At 40.6% G+C, this 19545-nt stretch overlaps 1 protein-coding gene across 1 annotated transcript; it reads right to left on the bottom strand.

The window, feature by feature from the left end:
* Positions 1 to 510: 510 nt before the first annotated feature.
* tspan7 (tetraspanin 7) lies at positions 511 to 16562 on the bottom strand. The gene is made up of 8 exons (XM_004081463.4): positions 16308 to 16562; positions 6331 to 6519; positions 5994 to 6068; positions 5817 to 5912; positions 3766 to 3921; positions 3514 to 3597; positions 3347 to 3432; positions 511 to 3269 (listed from the first exon to the last, which is right to left on the bottom strand). Exons 1-7 carry the CDS (start codon positions 16371 to 16373, stop codon positions 3364 to 3366), a joined length of 735 nt encoding a protein of 244 aa, XP_004081511.1. The 5' UTR covers positions 16374 to 16562; the 3' UTR covers positions 511 to 3269; positions 3347 to 3363.
* Between the last annotated feature and the right edge of the window lie 2983 nt (positions 16563 to 19545).

Here is a 19545-nt window from a genome sequence, read left to right as displayed (position 1 = left end):
TTCAGAGATTCGCACATGTGGTTTCGGCAGAGGTTCTTAAACCAGACGTCCTTCCTGACACAACCCAGGCTGGGGACCGGCACAGGGAGACCCAGACTTGGGCCCTCTTATGGCTACATGGTTTAGGGCAGTGGCGTGAAGGGTCTTGCCTGATGAAGCTCATCGCGCCCCCTGGGAAACGAACCCCGATTGCCCACGCGCCAGTCCCACGTGCAGCTAACGGATTCATCCAGCTGCTGTTTGTGATTATAGTCATTTAAAGAGAATGTTTTGAGTGCATATATAAAAATTTAGGCTCGGATGTGTTTGGAAAATTTCAGCTCCTAAGGTTATTTATTTTTAAATCTAAATAAGTCCTGTTTCTACTGAGAACACAGTTGAACAGCTCATGTAAATGAACAATAAATGAGCAACTAGATGATCTAACATCCCAAAAAACCTACATAAACACATATGCTGACAAACCCACATGTATGTGAAGCAGTAATGGCAAGAATTCACTCCATAAACAACTGTTATTCTTGATTTTTATTAATAAGAACACTGATGGTGACTTCAGTCAGAGGTGGACAGCATGTTGCAATTCCCTCTGAGTGCCTATGGCGACCTCACGTGTAAGCTGGATGGTATTGCAGGTTAATATGTACAGAACAAAAGATTGGAGGTAAAACATACATTCACAAAATCCGATTTACAGTTTCAAAAGCAACGACAAAGTACTGAGCAGCACAGCAGGGGGGTCACAGAATGCAGATGCTCACTCTTACACACTCAAGGTAAAAACCGTCAATTAGATTAAACATAAAACCACAACAAAAAAAGAGTCACAGCAGGGGGTTTCACTGTAAACTAAATGCTAACAAAAACATCCTAAATACACTGAAACTGTGCGTTGTTCTCGGCAAAAAAATGAGCCACTATCATATTTTTAGTGCAAGTTTTCTATAAACTACCCAACAAATACAGATTAACAGCACAAAATGTGGATTCAAATCCGTGACACGGATACACCGGTTAGCATATTAGAAGGAGAAACATTACATCATAGAAATTACATTTCTGATTCATATCTACAGAGGAGGATGGAGGTGGAAGCAGCAGGTTGATGCGTCACACAGATTCTCACAAACACCTGTCTGCCTCCCATTTAAATCAGGTTAGGTTCCACCAGAAGAAAGCTGTTTCGGAATTTGTACTTGAATAATTTGGTTTGACTTATGCTAAAAAAAAAATCTTGTTTTTAAAAAAATCACATTTATTTGAATGGTTCAAATCAAGTGCTTCTTGGCTTGTAGAGCAGTATTTTTCATTCAACCGTCAGTTCTGGAGGAGAAGCAGCTCGTCCTCGCTTTACAATCAGATCCAACAGGGTTTCTTGATCTGTTTCTCCTGACAGAAACGGGCTGTTCATTAGGGTTTGTTAGGTTTGCTCAAATATTACTGAGTCGGAGAGGATGCATTCAGAGTCTGGAGAGACCAGGTCACAATGTTTTGCAACCAACCTGTGAGAAGAGGACTAGAGGCACTCTGAGGGGAGTGAGGTGAAGGTTCCGTTATATCCCCCTCCCTGATATTTTCTCATTTAAATGACTAAAATAATAAATCCTTGTGATGCTGCATTCACACCAGCCTCAGCAACGCACGTTCAAGCAACCGCTTCCAATGAAAAGTCTATGTAAATGTGTGTTTCGGGCTGCTAAGTTCAAAACTCTTGCGTTTACGTAAAGCTATGCTAGTTTTTAGTCTGTTTTCAGCTTCTACATTAAATGCCAGAATTCTATGACACCAAGTCTTTCATAAATCAGAATAGAGCTGTGAAAAAAATATCGTGGAGCAAGATTCATGATATTTGCACCACTACGACTGTAGGTAAGGGGTTAGTATGGGGTAGCGTATTGACACCATATTTTGGCACGTTCTTGAACGTGATGTGAACGATGGAGTGATACTGATCAATAAAATGTATGGATTTTCCTGTAATGCCATTTGTTCTTTTTCGAAAACAGAAAATGATTTTCCATTTAATATTGAAAAAAAATTTGAATGGAACCCAGTCAGCTTTTCATTGAATCACATTGTAACCTTGTAGAATGTGAATCTAACAGAATTTTAAATTAGGCCATGGACCCCAAGCCCACGTTAGAGAACGTCCTCCTCTGAATATTTCAATGACATAACTCAAACCATAGTATCTGCACTCATTAATAAGTACGACTGTGGACAAAGAAGCAGCTTTGTGAGCCAAAAACACTTAGCTTGAACCGTTTAGACGTTAGCCTTGGCACTGCTTCTTTGCAGAGAATGTCGAGGAAGGGCGCTGTGTTTGAAAACCAGAACTTCCACAGTTACTTCCTAAGTGTCTTTTGTTGAAATTCGCAGAAAAATGTCACGAGGTAAAGGAAAGAAAGTCAAGTGAAAGAAATGAAGGTACTCAGTCATTGCTTTGAATCTTCAGGAGCCCAAGGGCAGCACAGGAAACGGGAGTGGATAAATAAATCCGTATTTTGTGTCTCAAAACAGCTTTTGTTACGAAGCCCTCAGACTCATCTGAATGCATTTTCCCCTGATAAAGCTAGAAAGCAAACAAAGGTTTTGAGTGCATTTTGAAGTTAAAAAGTTTTGTTTTTTAAGTTCCTATCGACTTGACGTCACAGTGGAAGTTCTACAACACAATTCACATTTGTTAAATCCATCATAAAGCTTTAATTGGTATTCAAATTAAGTCATAATTTCCTGTCTAAATGTATAATTTTGGACAAAAAAATATTGTTCTTATCTTATTAAGGTAAAAAATACTCTAGATCTTCTTTCTCACCTGATACGTTGGTACACGACTCACAATCTTAGAAGTTTACAATGATTAGCAAGCGCAAATTTAAGTGCAAAACTAAATCAGACTACTACTAAAGGATTACTTTCAGGCTTAAGCTACCTCAGTCTGTACGAAAATGTGCAGCAGGTGTTTAAAGAAAGCATGGCTGTTGGCGCCTCAAACGTCTACATGTCACTGGCTTGCGTTGGAGCTGCACTGATCTGAGTTTCCTGTTTACGATGAACATCTTGTACGTAAAGAAGCGGTGCAATATGTGCTTGAAGCTTTGATGCAACTGCTGTGAGTCAAGGAATGGTGCTTTACAATAAGATACATTAAGATATTACATTAAGATCACGGGCTGAGAGACGGACGGTGGTAAATTCCAATCCAGATTCCGTTTGGGGAATTTCCTTGTCTTGTGCCAAGACTTGAATGCCTCTTTTTCTTCAAACCCCTGAAATGAAAACGTACAGGTAAGAGTTTTTTTTATTTCCATCCAGATTTGTTTTCCAACAAGTTCTCAGCTCCTACCTGCCACGTCCCACCAGCTAGACCATCTCATACTGGTTGGCTGTGATGATCCTGGACAGACAGCAGGCGAGCAACATGCCGATCAGCTGTAACACAAAAGGAAGAATGCAAAACTGCATCTGTTAATCCTCCAACCAAAAGTTTGTCACTCCTTTCTTCATACTCACCTGCGAGAAGGCAATTCCAAACGTCACCCCTGCGATGATGGCCATGTTGGTTTCCATGAAGGAAGTGACCAAGTCAAAGCAGCCCTGAAACACAGGGAGCAGGTTAATTGGCGGGGGATTTGGGGACATGTTATATGTGCAAATGAGGGGAAGGACGTGTTTGTGGGAGAGTATCTGCAGGTAGGTGTTAGTGCATGGAGGAGATACATTTTTAAAAAGGTCAGACATTTTCAAATCAAAAGGAAAACCCACCTGGTGGTAGACTTTACTTGGGGCCACAGTTGCATTGCGGAGGTCATCAGAGCTGCAGTCAGAGGAGTTAAAGCAGCAGCTTGGAGGAATGCCTTTGGCGGGGTAATACACACTAGCAAACCAGCTGGTGTAGTTGTAGACTCCACAACAGCGCAGCTATGAAAAAAGAGGAAGAGCACATTTCTGCATGTGGCCAAAACTCACGAGTTATTCACTGAAGTCCCACTCTGATCCTCTTTTGATCTGTTGTAAAAGCATCTCCAGTGGTCTTTTAATCCAGATTATGCCGTTTTTAGTCAAAATAAAAAAAAACATGTGGTTTTCTAGGACATAGTATCTGCAGAGGAGGAGTTTAATAGAAATTTGGCTGTGAGTTGTGGGCGGGGTGTTAGAGTGGAGCAATTTAAGTCAACAACTAACTTACAAAGCATCAACAGCATTTGTCGGTGGAGTTGTTCCTCCATTGAGACGAGAGTTGAGGTCACACACGTTTGTCTGCTAATGTGGAAAACCTCTTGACAGGTAGAATCAAATGGAGAGCACTGACTGAATTACCAGGTACCGGTACTTAAAAACTTAGAGTAAGACTGTTGAAGGAAACCACTACCAGGCGAGTGTTAAAGTGTTTCTGGAGTCTGCCATGGGGTTTCCTTGGAGCAAACATGATGCGCTTTCCTCGAACATTAAGGTTGGTGTTTGCTTTATGACTACATTTTGCACTTACATAACATTCAACCATAACTAACACCATTTTGAAAAATAAAAAGTCAGGATGTGTATCACCCCATCTGACATGATTCCACACCTATCTCTATACATGGTCCACAAATCAATACAGAAAAGATCCAACTAACTTTTTGGGGATAACAGTCCAATTCTTATACCTACATGGATACGCAATCTAGATATTTATTATTTATTTGGCATTTAAAATGAAATCAAATGCCTTTTAACATAGAAATATATGTATACGTAATATAATATATATAATTACTCTGTATTTTTGGCAACAAAAACCACTTCAAACAGTAAAACTTGCCATTTTAGACTGTTTTGTTCTTTGTGGTTAAAAAAGTGTGACATATTAGATTAATTTATTCCGGTATGGTTTGAAGTGCTGTGGAAACAAAGGGTTATCATGGGTTTAGTGAATGCAACACACGACTCTCGCTGTCGTTCACCTTCAGCCAATTGTAATCGATCCGACTTGGTAGAGGGAAGTTTGTGATTGGACGTCTTTTTGTTTACAACAGAAAGAGAAAAATGACAAAGTAGAGCAGAAACTGATTACTTACCTCCCGATCGATTGTTTACCTTTATACCAACATAATCTTGTTCACATCTGTGGCTTTCAACATATACTGCTGTTTCTCTCAGTCCTAGATAGAGTATTTTAATAAATATAAGTACCCTTTACACCTCCAATAAAAATGTCAATAAGTAGTTAAAAAGTTTGAACTTATGAAAAATCCAAGCAGTGACAGCTCTGATTCATTGTGGGTGGTCAGATGAGTTTGTTGGATTCCTGTGGAATATTTTAATATAAAAAACTCAAATTGAGTCAAATGCATTCTTCAGTCCTCCTGAGCAGAAGCTGAACCTCACTTTGTTCAGTGTTGTAGACATTTTTGCATTAATGTGAGGACAAAAATTGCTGCATGAACAGGCTTCCTATAAAGGCTCTAAGGATAGATTGGTTATACTGTAATTTAACTCTTTCATGCCGGAGCTTTAGCTCCAGTGTTGACATTCCTTCAACTACAGTTAACTCTTCTACTGTTTATACAATTAATGTGTATGAGCGGATTCTGTCCAGGAGAAAAAGCTGCTTTGCAGCATTCTGCAACACTTTATGTTTGTGCTTTGCACTGATATGCTACAATATTCGTATGTAAAGTCTTAAATATGGGTGTTAAACTGGTATGAGAAGCAGTCAGAGTCAGCTGATTCACGGTGATCGGGTACATCAAAGAGCTGTTATTTCGATGTCGCCGGCGACATCTCCGGTGTTGAAGGGTACCCCTGTTTTCTGCTTTTTCACAAAGGCTCACCTTGTTCTGCAAATAGTCCACAGCTCGGCTCGCCTCATCCTGGGTATTGTAGTTCAGGACCGCATCGGTGTACGTTCTGCGAAAAGTTCCCTTTATCTGTGTAGCACAAACATATGTGCTTAGCACTACAGAGTTACACACATATGCTGTAAAATGATGCCACAAGCTCTCACTGACCTCATGGCGAAAGACAAATCCAGAGATTCCTGCCACCAGCTCGGCAAGGAAGACGAGGGACAAAAACATGGCATACTGTGCGGAGAGGAAAGAAGCAGCACATTTGCATAGTTTGCATGAAAAGCCTTTATTGGTGATTATAATTTGCATTATGGTCACACTCACACACAGACACCCTCTCATGACAAAAAACGTCCTGCAGCTTCTCTGGGACGTCTCCACGCCATAGAGGTTAACCATTATAGCTGGTGTGATGTAGCTTCAAGCTAATTAATCTTCCTCTGCTGCTCGACTGACTCTCCTGATGACAACATGCTCTCCTCCTGCAGCCTCTCACCAGTTTCAGCATCCATGGGCTTCCTCTGCAGGTGGCGAAGCATCCAAACAGGCCAAAAACGATGATGACAGTCCCGGTGCCGATGAGGACGTACGGGGCGTTGGTGGAGTTGTCAGCGATCAGAGAGATGTACGGCCCGAGCATCAGCTTCCCCCATACTCCTACTGCCAGCAGGATGGCTCCTGTTATCTAAAAAGGGGGGTGGAGAGATGGATGAGACAGATAAAGAACAGACAAGAACGGAAGATTTTTATCTGGTGTCACACCAAAACAACAGAGATTTTTGGAACGTTTCTAGGAGATGAGGAGAAAAATCGATCAAGGTGGAACAAGAAATTAGACGATTAAGGTGGAAAGGAGGAGACAGCAGGCATAAAACCTCACCAAACCATCTAAAAAGAGGTGTGGATCAGCTTTGTTGTGAACACGCCAGTCCTGACGCACACAGAGGCAGAGAGGGAAGGATATAGGACAAATCAAAGAAGCCCTTTGATCCAAGGCGAGACGCTTCCTCCTGTTGCGCCTCTCTTAGCATTTCAAATGAAGGGTACGGATGAAAGAGTGCGTTGTTCGAGCCAGCTGAAGCGGTGTGTGTCTCAGCTGGCACTGTAAAGACAGTGGTGTGAGGAATGGCTGCTGATTATGTGACACCATTGCGGGCCAACTCATACTGCTAACCTCCTTGAGTCTAAAGGCCCGTACACACCGGGACGAATATTCGCCAGGCGTTATTCGCCAGCGTTTTTCGCCACGTTTTTTGTGTTCACACCCAGGCGATTTTCGCTGACGGTGAGCCGAGCGAACATGCAATTTCATTCCCTGACATTAGATGGCGCATAATGTAAATAGAAATACTCCTGTACACAAGGTGGCGCTGCGCAACTTTACGATTCTTAAAGTCGCTTTTCACTCAGAAGAAGAGAGCAAGTATTTACGCGCTTGTCAGAATCATACAAAGAAAACATGAATTTTTCAAGCATCAGTAGCTCCAACTGGTACTTGGTAAGTGGATATTTAAGAATGTCCGTCATTATTTCTTCGCGGCAGTGTAGACGCTACTTGGCGTCTATCTTCTTCGCTGGTATGTGTGCTCAGCAAGGCAGTTTTGTGTTTGAGCGCCCCCAAGTTGTGTTTTACTGTAACTTCAGAAGCTCCAGACACGTGTGCAAAAGCGCCATTCTCATTGGTCGAATAGATTTCGACGCGACGCGTCGAAAAAAAAAAACGAACCCGAGGCGTTTTTTTTTTTTGACGCTTTGGCGCGTGGCGTTTTTTCGCGTCGGTGTGCACACTCTCATTGGTGCACTTTGTTTAGTCACGAGGCGTTAAACGTCGGCGAAAATCGCCGGCGAAATTCGTCCCGGTGTGAACAGGCCTTAAGAAGATGCTGCATCTCGTCCTGCTGTCGGAAAAATGAGGGACAACAGTCTGAGCAGCGTGTTTCCAAGCAACCCCAAATCTTAAAAAAGATGATGGGAATTCCTTCAGCTCTGCAGGCCGGTAGCAAGAAGGAGCAATAAATAAGATACACATAAAATGCACATTTACTGAAGATACCTTTTACCATTTGTAATTCAAAGCGTTGTGGGCGTGACTGCCGGCGCAGCTCTCTGTTTGCATGCTCTCTCTGTAGCTAACACCCCCTTAAACCCCCGACCTAACATTATTGGTGCAACAAAAATGGTAAGCAATATTAAAGCTATCCAGTGGTACAGTTTTGATCTAGATGCCAGCTCAGATCAGGAAAACAAAGACGCACATGGATCTAGTTATACAAGTGGATCAGAATGGAGCAGAGCAAGGAGCTTTTGGCCTGCCCAGCATATTAGAAATATATTTATTTCTCTTCTAAACCAGTTTTGTCCCTTTTGGGGTCACAGAGTTGCCGGAGCCTATTCCGGCCCCTTGTGAGGAAGGGCAGGGGACACCCTGTCCAGGGTGTCACACACCTATGCACACTCACATTCACACCATTTAGAGTAACCAATTAAGCTATGAAGCATGTTTTTGGCCTGTGAGAGGAAGCCAGAGTCCCTAGAGAAAACCAACGCATGCAGGAGAACATGCAAACTCCACACAGAAAGGACCCCCACTGTTGTTCTGTTGCAGGGGGCCTTCTTGCTGTGAGGCAAGAGCGCTAACCACTGCTACAAATACAATGTTTTTCAAATGTCATTTTTTGTCTGCTCCTGACAACAATTTGAATAAGAAATACTCAGAACTCAAAACTACAACTCAAAACACAACTTTCATAGGACTGGGTCTTTAAATCAACTGGAAGGATACTACCAGAAAGATATTTGTCAGTACTTCAAAAAACAAACCTACAAAAATGTAACTTTTTTGGACATTTTTGTAAATGTTTGAACTGTAATTAAAAAAAAAGTTCCAATTGTATTGTTGCTGTAAGGATTCAGTGGTTTGGTTTTCTTTGTCATGTTTTTGGTTTCCTTGTCAGTCACACCTTCAGGTTCATGATCCACAGCTGTCTTCAGTTCAGTTAATTGCCCTCAGCCTATTTAGGTGTCTTGGTTTCTGTTCTTCCTTGTCAGGTCATCTGCTCTGTTTTGTCACAGGTTTTTTTTCCCCTCATAGTTTTGTCATGTTTCAGTTTGCTAATTAAATGTTTTAGTTCCTGTCATCAAGCTTGGTCTCCTGCATTTGGGTCCTCCACCACCAGTTCGTGACAGTTGCTCATCCAATTGCTTCATCATACCGACTTCTATGGCACCATTATTCAGGACAAGATTAAAAGGTTTTAGAAGTAGCTAAAAAACGGTACATTTTGTTATATTATTTATATTAAAGAGAACAAACAAGCGAAGGTCTATTGTAGAAAATCATCATTTAATCATTTAATTGAAATTTACTGTTAGATGTTAACCTATGACACATGTCTTTGACCTGTGGGAAGAAAAGCCAGACATGCATGAGGAGAACATGCAAACTCCACATCGAAGGGTCCCAGAGGGGATTTAAACCAGGGTAGGGCATGGGCGCTAACCACTGCTCCTCAATGCAGCCCCCTTAGATGGGTTTCATCTTTGCAAAATGACAGAATTGTCTTCTACGCATCATTAGCTGCAGTTACATGGACAAAAGTAATCGGAATAAACCCTGATCAGAATAAAAATGCGTCATGTAAACACACCGTTTAGAATATTCTGCCCCGATCAGACTCATTCAGATCAAAATTTCCACACGATAGAGATTGGTGGGTTATGCCGATTGTTGATCCAATCGTCGTGCATTTAAACAGTTTATTCTGATTGTTGGTCAGAAGGAGGAGGAGGACCGCAGTCTGTCCGGGTGCTCTGCGTGAGCGAGCTTTGGGACGGCATGTGAGCTGGTGGAACCGGCTTTCGAATGCAGAAATGGGTCCCCGCACAGTCCTGAGAAACAGCGCCAACAATCGCGTGATTTTGTGTCACCAGTCGTGTCCCGACAAAATAAAGGCTGATGTCATTTCCACTTATTTACGAGTAGACAAGATGCAGGTTGCGACATTGCCCCCATGAACTCTTCTTCTGGATTTGTGCTATCAAGAATAAAGCGCTGGCCGCACATATTTAGAAAATTATGAGCAAACAGGCACTTAATAATAATCATAAAAATAATAAAAGCACCTTTAGAAGATCATCTCGGTCTATGCGTCTTTGTTTGTTTACAACGGAACTCGCTATTTCTTCTTCTACGACTGTTTCCGTTATTATAGAGAGTTCTGCTTATGTTAAAATGTTTTATTCCGACCGAAAGTGTGGCACATGTAAATGTTTGTTAAAAGTTTTTCAGGGCCCATGTACACAGTTCACTTCTAATCCGATCTTTGATCCAATCAAAGACATTTTGCACATGTAACCAAAGCTATTTTTAAAGACACCGTTTCAAAATGCATAGATAGATAAATGAACTGAACTTGAGGGGTGGAACCCAGCAACCCTGTAAGCTCAGTTCTCGGACGACATCAAATGAAAAAAAACTCCACCAACTGCTATCCTGATGACTCAGATTTCGTCTTGTTTTTTTCATCAGTTGAACTGGCAATGTCACAGTGTATTTCTGTCGGTGAAAGGTTAAAGAAATATTTCTTCCCTGTCAGTCTATCCAGAGCCTCTGTACACCACACCCCAACCAACAAGTGGAGATCTTGAGTTAAAAGCTACAATCATATGGTAATCGCTGGCCAGCTTCTCCACCAGCAGTCATGGATGCAGATTGAATTTATACATTGAACTTGGTTATATTCTTCCACTCCGAGTATCTACAGATTGAAGTACCCAACTCAAACTCAGTAGTAAAAAAGAAGATTGAACACTGGTCTTTTAGCAGTTTTTAGCCATGTCCAGTTGGTTTAACTGTATTGGTTTTGTTTAACACTTTTACACTAGAGAGTGTTGACATTCTTTTGACTACCGCAACTCTTCAACAATTTACGCAATTAATGTAATTCCAGCAGATTCTGAAGTGGAGAAAAGCAGCTCTGTGCTGGTATGCAAGAATTTGCAGTAGTGAAGTATTTACACAGTTGACGTAAATCAGTTGATTCTGTCGCAGGGAAAAGCGGCTTTGCGCAGTTATACAGTTCAAAGCTGATATGAAAAGCTGCTTTTCTCTGCATCACAATCAGCTGATTTACATCGATTGCGTAAATCAGGTGGGTCATAGAGCGTGTGTTTTCAGGTGATGCCTCCTGTGTTACGGGGAACCTTACTGTAAATTTATTACTGAAGCTTTTTCTTGTAGTGGCCTCATTCTTATTTTTAATGGCAGAAAACAAGAGAACCTCAGATTCTTCACTGCCAGCCTCCCCTGAGTGTAAAGTTTGAAACTCAATGCCCAGCTGGCCCACTTGCTTACAGAGCAGAGTTCAAAACAGGTCACTCCTTTTCCCCCTCGCCTCCTGCGGCTCACTGGAAGAAGCAGAAGGCGAAGTGATCAAATATGCTGGCAAGGACAGCGTGCCGTCTTCACCACCTGCTCTGCATTCCGCTCCCTGGTGTGTCGCTGCTGTGACACAACTTTTCCCACTCAAGACATTATTGGCCAGGACAAGTCGCTGACAGACAAACCAGGAGCTGACAGAGACATTTCTCCCTCTTTGAACCAAAAAGTCCCGGCCTTCTCTGTGCTTTGTTGTCTGGGGTGGAGGAGACTATCCCAGCTCGGAGACACTTCTGCAACCCGGCTGCATGAAACCTGATGCTGTAGATATCAACGTCCTACTAGAGTCCATCCAAGCCAGACTAAATATAAAAGCACATGTTGGTGGTAACACAAGCACATGTCCTCCGTGCAAAGTGCAGTTCAACTGCTTTTCAACCTCTCACGACTCATAATCTTAAACCAACAATATTTCCTGTGCTCACTTTAGATTCATTTCGTTTTTTTATAAGGCCACTAGCGATATTGTAAACGATCATCCTTTCTGACTTTCAGGGGAATGTGTGGGAAGCAGAACAAGTACACTTGACGCCCTAAACCCATTACATGGTGATAAATCTCCTCTGCAGTTTTTAATTAAATAATCCTATTCCAGTATTAAACTATAGCAGAGGAATGATCATAGAAAGAGTCACTATTGTAAAAAGGCAACTAAATCAGTTAGATTTTGTTCTAAACTTGACTGATGTGGCGTATCAAATGGTTTCTAGCAACAAGATCAGACAAAAATAACCCAACCACTGTTAGACAATGGTGGATCCAGACCAGTGTGAGTGAAATTTGATAAATTATGTTTTATTCCCAACTTCCCAATTAGTCTACAATAAATGAAATGATAACTGAGCAGCTCAGAAAGTAACTTGATGGAACTGATGGTTCTAATCCCATGCAGAATGCTCTTCACAGCTACACAGAATATTCTGATAAAAAAAAGATCAAATCAAAGATATGTGTGTAAGATAGGTGAACTCTATTTTATTTTAAGAAATTAAAAATATAACTTCTCATTTTTGTCACAATAGGAAAAACAAATATATTTAAACGTTTTAATTGAGAAAGGGTGATTGACAAGGTTAAATAAGCTGCCAAAGACTGCGTCCTTAGTCTTCTGAAGCTTCCAACACCTCTATACTTGTCGTTTTATGGTTAGTGCGTTTAAATTTGTGCGTGCCTTGGCTCTTTGTCCTATTATTTTGGTCAACCTTTAGTTGTTGAACAGATGGTTTCACACTCTTCAGCTGGATCATGTGATTCCAAGGTCTGGTTGAAGAAACACACCTGATCTAGGTGAGCAACAGTGAGGCTGGAAAACAAGTAAGGTGGAGCTCAAAAACCAGGGCAGCCCTGTCCTATGGGGAGTTCTAATACAAAAAAGTTAACTCAATGATGCACAGTTCTGGTTCAGGTACATATCATCACTCTCACACCGCCATGTTTGGTCATGTTTTAGGTAAATTAGAAGGTTGCATGTCCAAGATAAATGCTTAAAGTAGCATTTTGATACCACAAAAGGGTGGTATCGTAGGGTGACAAACAGTCTGCTCGCCTTCTGATGTTTAAAAACTATTTTCAATGTTTCATTTCAGTGTTTATGGGGTTTTTGGAATTACGTTTTTTAAATATGTTACTAGGGCAGAGTTGGCACGGTGGTGCAGTGGTTAGCGCTCTCACCTAGTGAAAAGGCTCTGGTTCATATCTTAGCCTTTCTATGTGGGGTTTGCATGCTCTCCATGTGCATTTGGGGGTTTTCTCCGAGAACTCCAGCTTCCCCCCACAGTCCAAAGACATGCTTCACGGGTTAATTGGGGAATCTAAAATTGCCCCTAAGGGGGGTTTGTGAGTTGCTGTGTGGCCCCGCAACACATTGGCAACCTGTGCAGGGTGTACCCTACCTTTGCCCGGAACAGGTGCCACAAACCCCATGACCCCAAAAGGGATAAGAAAATGGATGGATGCATGGATGGATGCATGGATGGATCAATCAATCAAACTTTATTTATATAGCACTTTTCATATAAAAGCATAACACAAAGTGCTTTACATTAAAACAAAATTTAAGAAATAATACAAATACAACCATGAAAATTAAAATAAACAAGCACAAAAGTTAAAAAATAGGGCCCCCCTCCCCATACCTACACCCCCCCCCCCCACTCCTTTCACTCCTCCCACCCCCCAACTGATGGGGAAAGACAATGAGAAATAGGCTGAGCACGAAAACAAGATGTTGGAAAAGCTAATAATTGGGACCTTTCTCTCTGAGAATAGCTGCATAGTCTGCCAGATGCAGCATCACAGGTGGGGACCGGCCCCACCACAGCTAAGCGGCGATGCAGGCCCCCATCTAGAGCTGCAGCGGCTGAACAGCAGCCGACCCAGAGGGAGAGGTTCCAGCTGAGGAGGCACCGGGAATAAAACATGACAACGACAGAGTACAACATACTGATAAAGGCAATAAACAATAAAACATTGAAATAAAGCATTAAAATTCTAGTGTAAATTCATAAAACAATATAAAATGGATAAATAAATAAATAAAATTAGTAAAAATGAGCTAAAAGCCAGTTTAAAAAGATGAATGAAGATGAAGAAAAAGGATGGATGATGGATGGATGGACAAAGTTAAAAAAAAGGGAGCATTATCCTTCCTCTATAGTATAAAGGAAGCAAAGGATAAAAAACAAACACATCACATACTGGAATACTGAAATGTAGGTGCTATTTAATATAAACAGTTGCTTACTGGAAGTTAGAAAGACAACACTGTTGCTACCCAATATTTAGCTTTGGTCCTTTCATTTTAGAGAAAAAACCTTATTTGTCTTTCTTTTAATAATAGTAATAAACAATTTTCTAAATGTTTTACACATATTTAGAAAAAATATACAGTGTTTGTGTTTTAAACAACTTAATGGTTAAAAACTTCTGAAATATAAAGTTTAGAGGTAATTTGTTGTTTGCTAGTACTGTATGTAATCAAATCAATTAATCATCTGTGAATATATCTTTTCCAAATTTATTTAGAAAGCTGGACACATTCAGTACAGGAGACATAGCATAGAGGAGATTGATTGACAAGGTCTACAGCCAATCAGGATGCAGAACACAGTTCAATGAGAAAAAACTATGCTAAATTGTACTGAAAAACAATCTACGAAACAATGACCGCAAAAGAGGAACAGCAATAAAGTGGGGGGGGGGGGGGGGTTCTAATTAACTCCTGCTGGTCTGTAGAAACTATGTCCCAGAACATGACACATTTTTTTTAAATTTATCTTGGCTTAAAATGGGAAAATCATAATTAAAAGACCACTGGCAACGCTTTTACAATAGATCAAATGATGATCAGAGTGGAGCTTTAATGCAAGACTAGATCGACATAATTTCACTTGTTTACAGAAAAAATTGACCTTTTATCCACTTTTAGAAATTTCATTTTTTCATCATCAACTTTAATGGATGGTCACATTTTGGTCACATTTTTCCTCTAATTTTGAACAAAAATAAGTAATCGGGATACTTAGTAATCTTTCATTACTAGGTTTGGATGAATGTGAAAGTGCATAGTTTGGATGTGTTCCACTATTATTGCACTGATCTCAAATTTAGGAGTTATAATATCATATCGTTTTAAGATAACATTTTTAAAAAAAACTGTCATTTTCTAAAACATAGTGGAGCAGCAGTAGTTCATTAAACAATCACCTCTGATTTGTGGGAGGTACTGTTGGTGTGGAGTAAGCTCCCCCCCATTTCCCATCATCCATCAGTTTACAATAGCTTACGGTCCATACAACCCAGACCTAACATTATCGGTGCAACAAAAATCGCTAGCAATCTTGGAGCTATCTCGCTTTGATCCAGATGCCAGCTTGGACGAGGAAAACAAAGACGTAGATGGATAGTCGTCCACAAGTCGATGCATCAGAATGGAACAGAACAGGGAGCTTGTGGCCATTAGCTTTTCCAAAGTGCATTTTTGTCTAGCTTGATTTACAACAGTTTGAAAATAAAAAATACAAAAAAAAGGAGCAATTTTAAGCTTAATTTTCTTTATATATGTCCCCCATCATGAAGGAAAAGCCTCAAGAATACCAAAAACATGATTTTTCATTGGAGTGGATCTTTAAAACCTGGTCAGACGAATTAAACCTTGAGCTCTTTATAAGGGTTTGCTGGGGGGGAGAAGAGGGGGGGGGGTCTTCTCACTTTGTTGCTTTCACAGAGTGAAGCATGGAGGCTTTTCCAAGGAACCAGTTCATGGGGCCCAGGGGCAGTTTAACATGCCCCCTCCCTATTATTAATTCCTTACTTTTTAAACCTTCCGGTATAAAAATCAAGCAACAAATTAAATGTAATTTAATAAAAAAAAATAACGTTGACACAATAAAACATAAGATTATTTTAAAAAATACATATATATAATCAAGTAAATACAGAAAGGCTTTTCAGTCGTGAACAGCTGTTGTTGGGCTAGACAACCATAGCCCCCTCCCTTACATGTTGGGGCCCCAGGCAGAACCCTATTGTGACAGCCCAGCCCCACTCTCTTGCTTTAAACACAAATAAAACACATCTGTGTCCAGCTCCCCCGTTAAAAGCGCGCGGAAGCGGCTCCGAAAATGAAAAATTAGCGGTCAGAAAGCATCCCGAGCAGGCCTCTAGCGCGGCTCCCATCAGTCGCTGCGGTGATGGTAACATCCTGCACCTCGCTAACTGACAACAACCATGATGCTAGGAGGATGCGTGGGGCACGCGCTCACGCCCAGCAGCTCAAAGATATGAGTAGCCATCACCCCACTTATGTAATTCGACCGGCCAAACATCCCTGTTTTTGTCTGAACGTCAAGAAAAATGGGCTGCAGTCGTTTTTATTAAGTGAAAGTTTGTTAAAAAAAATGTAGTCCGTCGGTGATGCTGGCACCCTTTCATCATGCAAACACATACACCGCGGCGGACGGAGACGGACAGCCGTTATTGTCCGCAGCGTTGATGGAAAAACAACAAACAAAGGCGGCGCGGTGGGGGATACTTACCCAAAACACGAAGGAGTAGACGATGAGGAGGGTTTTAAGGCAGGTGATGACCGGCTTTGTCTCCATTGTAGACCGACGTTCGAGCCGCTGTGGCGATAACGGGAGCGGAAAAAAACACCGAAATGTCTCCGCGAGTTGTCGCGTTGCGCTCTACGCGAATGCGGCCGCACGGCGTCACTGGGTCCGTCAGCAGGTTATAGGATAGACTCCCGCGATGTATCACTGCGTTTAACACCAGACAACACCCTCCGCCGCTGGGGAGGGACGGCTTTAACGGGGGTTTAATGATCGACCGAACGGCGGGGGAACGATAATATCAAGCCCCTAGTTAAGCTAAAAAAAAAAAAGAGGTTTTATTATTTTATCATAAACAAAAACAAAGAGAGAGAAACCACCCCACAAATTTCATTTTTTATTTAAATAAAATAGTGCACTAATGGTTGCCAAAACATATGGAAGTTGTTTTTAACCCATAATTCAAAGTCACATTCAATTTTCAATTGAGAATATAATTTGGACTAATTATGCAATTTTAAAATGGATTTTACATTTGCGAGCTTGCAATGTTAAAAATGCATTTTGCAACATGAAAAGTTACAATTCAATTTTACACTTTTAAATACACAATTTTAAACAAAAGCAAAATCAACTGCATTTAATTGTTCATGGGTTTTGCTATTTACAATTCAGAATTGAATTTGGTCATGCATTTTAAAAAGGCATTTTGCAATTCAATATTTAAAATTTGCGTATGCAGTACTTGTACAGCGCTTTGCTACCTCCTTAGGCCCAGAGCGCATTACAGTCACAGTCCCATTCAGCCATGCACACACACATTCACACACTGCTGCCAAACACTGGCATCAACCTACAACCACCTAAACCAATTTGGGTCTTGGGCAAGACCCACATTGGCCAAGACCCAAGGTGTCTTGCCCAAGGACATTTTGACACATGGGCACAGAGGGCAGGAACTAAACCTGCGATCTATTGATCAGTGGTCAGCCGCTCTACCACTACACCATGGCCATCGCATTTAAAAAATGACATTTCAATACTGTGCTTGTCTTAAATTAATTTAACATACACAAAAATTGAAATATATTGGGTTGTCATTTGCTATGGGGTTATTGTGTCAAAATTTGAAAGAAATTGCTGAACAGCACCCTCCCTGTATAATGCATTTTCATTGACAGGGAGTTTTTTCCTGTCCCAGAATTGACCCACAAACATACTATTTTTGTCAGAAATACATTAATTTACAATATTCGCTTTATCATAAAACAATCTTATTTAATTTACTCAGAAATGAACAAATAAACATTTGAATTCCAGTCACTGTTAATTGACTTTAGGTCTGAAAGTCGTTCCGGAAAAGTTCACTTAGAATCACCCTAAAGCACAATTCGAGCTAAACTTTATGTAGTGAAAATAGTTTTAATTAATTTTTTTTTAAATGATCCTAAGCCTTTATTTTCCAAAATATTTAGTCTGTCAATAAAATGATTAAGAAAAAAACTTTAGGCAATTTACATGAAAAACCCTGAAGTGGCACATCTAATTTTTATCTAAATATATTGACACCTTAGTGGGGTTTATCGTCTGTTTTTCATGTACACAAGAAAGAGTAATTGATGAGTAATTACATTAGTGAGCATGTAAACACGATTTCCTGAAACTCCTTTTTTTATATTGAAGTTATCTGATGGTGAAAAATTGGATTAACATGCTGAAGTTTCTTTTCAATGGTCATTTTTCTGCATATACATGCCTATTTATCTGCTTTGTTCTAAAACATCTCCTCATGCTTCATCGGCCCATGCTTAAACTCCCATTTGTATCAAGTCGCTCAACACGCTTGTTTTTGCCCTTCTGGAACAAACAGCAGACCAAAGAGATGTGGAATTGTCACCTGAAACTCACTTACATATTTCTCTTCTTTGAGTTTGCTTCCAACAATGACAAGCCTGATATTTCTATGCCCCATATAATCACACTTCCTCCACCAAAATATGTTTTTCATATGTGTGCAGGAAATCTGCAGTGTTCTCTATGTCTTCTGATCCCACAATCTAACCTTGGTGGACAGAATGTGGATTCATTCCTGAACACAACACTCCTCAATGGCACTCCAGGCATCGGAGCAAACGGGCTTGACAGAAAAGGGAGCTGTGGCCCACCTCATGGCTGACTATAAATCTTCTGTGCAAAGAGTTGTCAGTCATGTCGTCTTGAAAACCTTCACAAGACTGTAGAAGACAACCTATGGAGACACAAGCTCACAGGAGAAGGACACGCTTTTCCTTAGCTGTCATCTTCTGTCTCTAATTTCCCATATCATATAGAACTTGGCCTGTTTGGAAATTAGAATAGCTTCAGTGCTGTATAAAAACGGCTTGAATTTACTCTTTTGCAGCACTTATAACTGGATTAGACCAGCTTGGGAAGTCAAATTTTTGAGACAGACACGTACTGAGTTCATGCTCACAGGTGTTCCCTGCTGTTTGCAGCTATTGCATCCATGAGGTTTAGGATCAATATATATATGACAGGCCGTTATTCTTATGAGTGTGCTGACACATTTTTATTTAGCTTCAATTCTGCTCAAAGTAATCATAATAAAAAAAAATAACAAGCCGAAGTTTTAGCTGGTTTTGTAAAAACAGCTTTATTTAGTGTGTATGTTTTTGTAACAGCATAGTGAGGTTATCATCTTTACAGCTGCAAGACAACTTGAGTTGTGCTTTTTGTTTTTCCAATACCCATCAACCTTTGACCAAATGGTCACAATAAATGTGTCAACACAATCCAACAGCAACTCTGCAGTAAATTCAGTTTTCTTGAGTTTCTGAAGGGTTTTGAGCACATGGGGTCTGCTACCTGAGGCATAGAGACACATTCGGTTCCTTTATCCCTTCATTGTTCCTCTTCGGCTTTGAAGAAAAAAAAAAAGGCCAAGGATCTGACTTAATAATGGGTTTGTAGCTTTGGTTAAATTTGTCCTAGTGAATGAAGTTTTGTGTCTAGATTTTTACATGTCCGATAACTGATGAAAGGTTTAATCTGCTTTCAGAATTTATTACTAGAGAAGCTTAAAGCAAAAATTCTGTAAAGTTCTTAACCTTTGTGCTATCTTAGATGACCCCCCCTTACATTGATGTGTTCTTCCTACCATGACAAAGGTGGATAAAGGTGGAAAGATTTCATGTAATCCATGGACACCAGTGAAGATCACAAA

Source organism: Oryzias latipes, chromosome 21, assembly GCF_002234675.1.
Source record: "Oryzias latipes chromosome 21, ASM223467v1".
Classification (NCBI taxonomy): domain Eukaryota; kingdom Metazoa; phylum Chordata; class Actinopteri; order Beloniformes; family Adrianichthyidae; genus Oryzias; species Oryzias latipes.
The sequence above is the reverse complement of the archived record's forward strand: the minus strand, read 5'-3'. Positions and strand labels throughout refer to the sequence as shown.

Bases quoted from the DNA above. Each gene is read 5' to 3' on its own strand.
- tspan7 (XM_004081463.4), bottom strand. From the start codon at position 16,373: ATGGAGACAAAGCCGGTCATCACCTGCCTTAAAACCCTCCTCATCGTC. The intron at 6,520-16,307 runs GTAAGTATCCCC...CCCCCTTTTTAG, and splicing joins TCTACTCCTTCGTGTTTTGG to ATAACAGGAGCCATCCTGCT. The intron at 5,913-5,993 runs GTCAGTGAGAGC...TGTGCTACACAG, and splicing joins GATTTGTCTTTCGCCATGAG to ATAAAGGGAACTTTTCGCAG.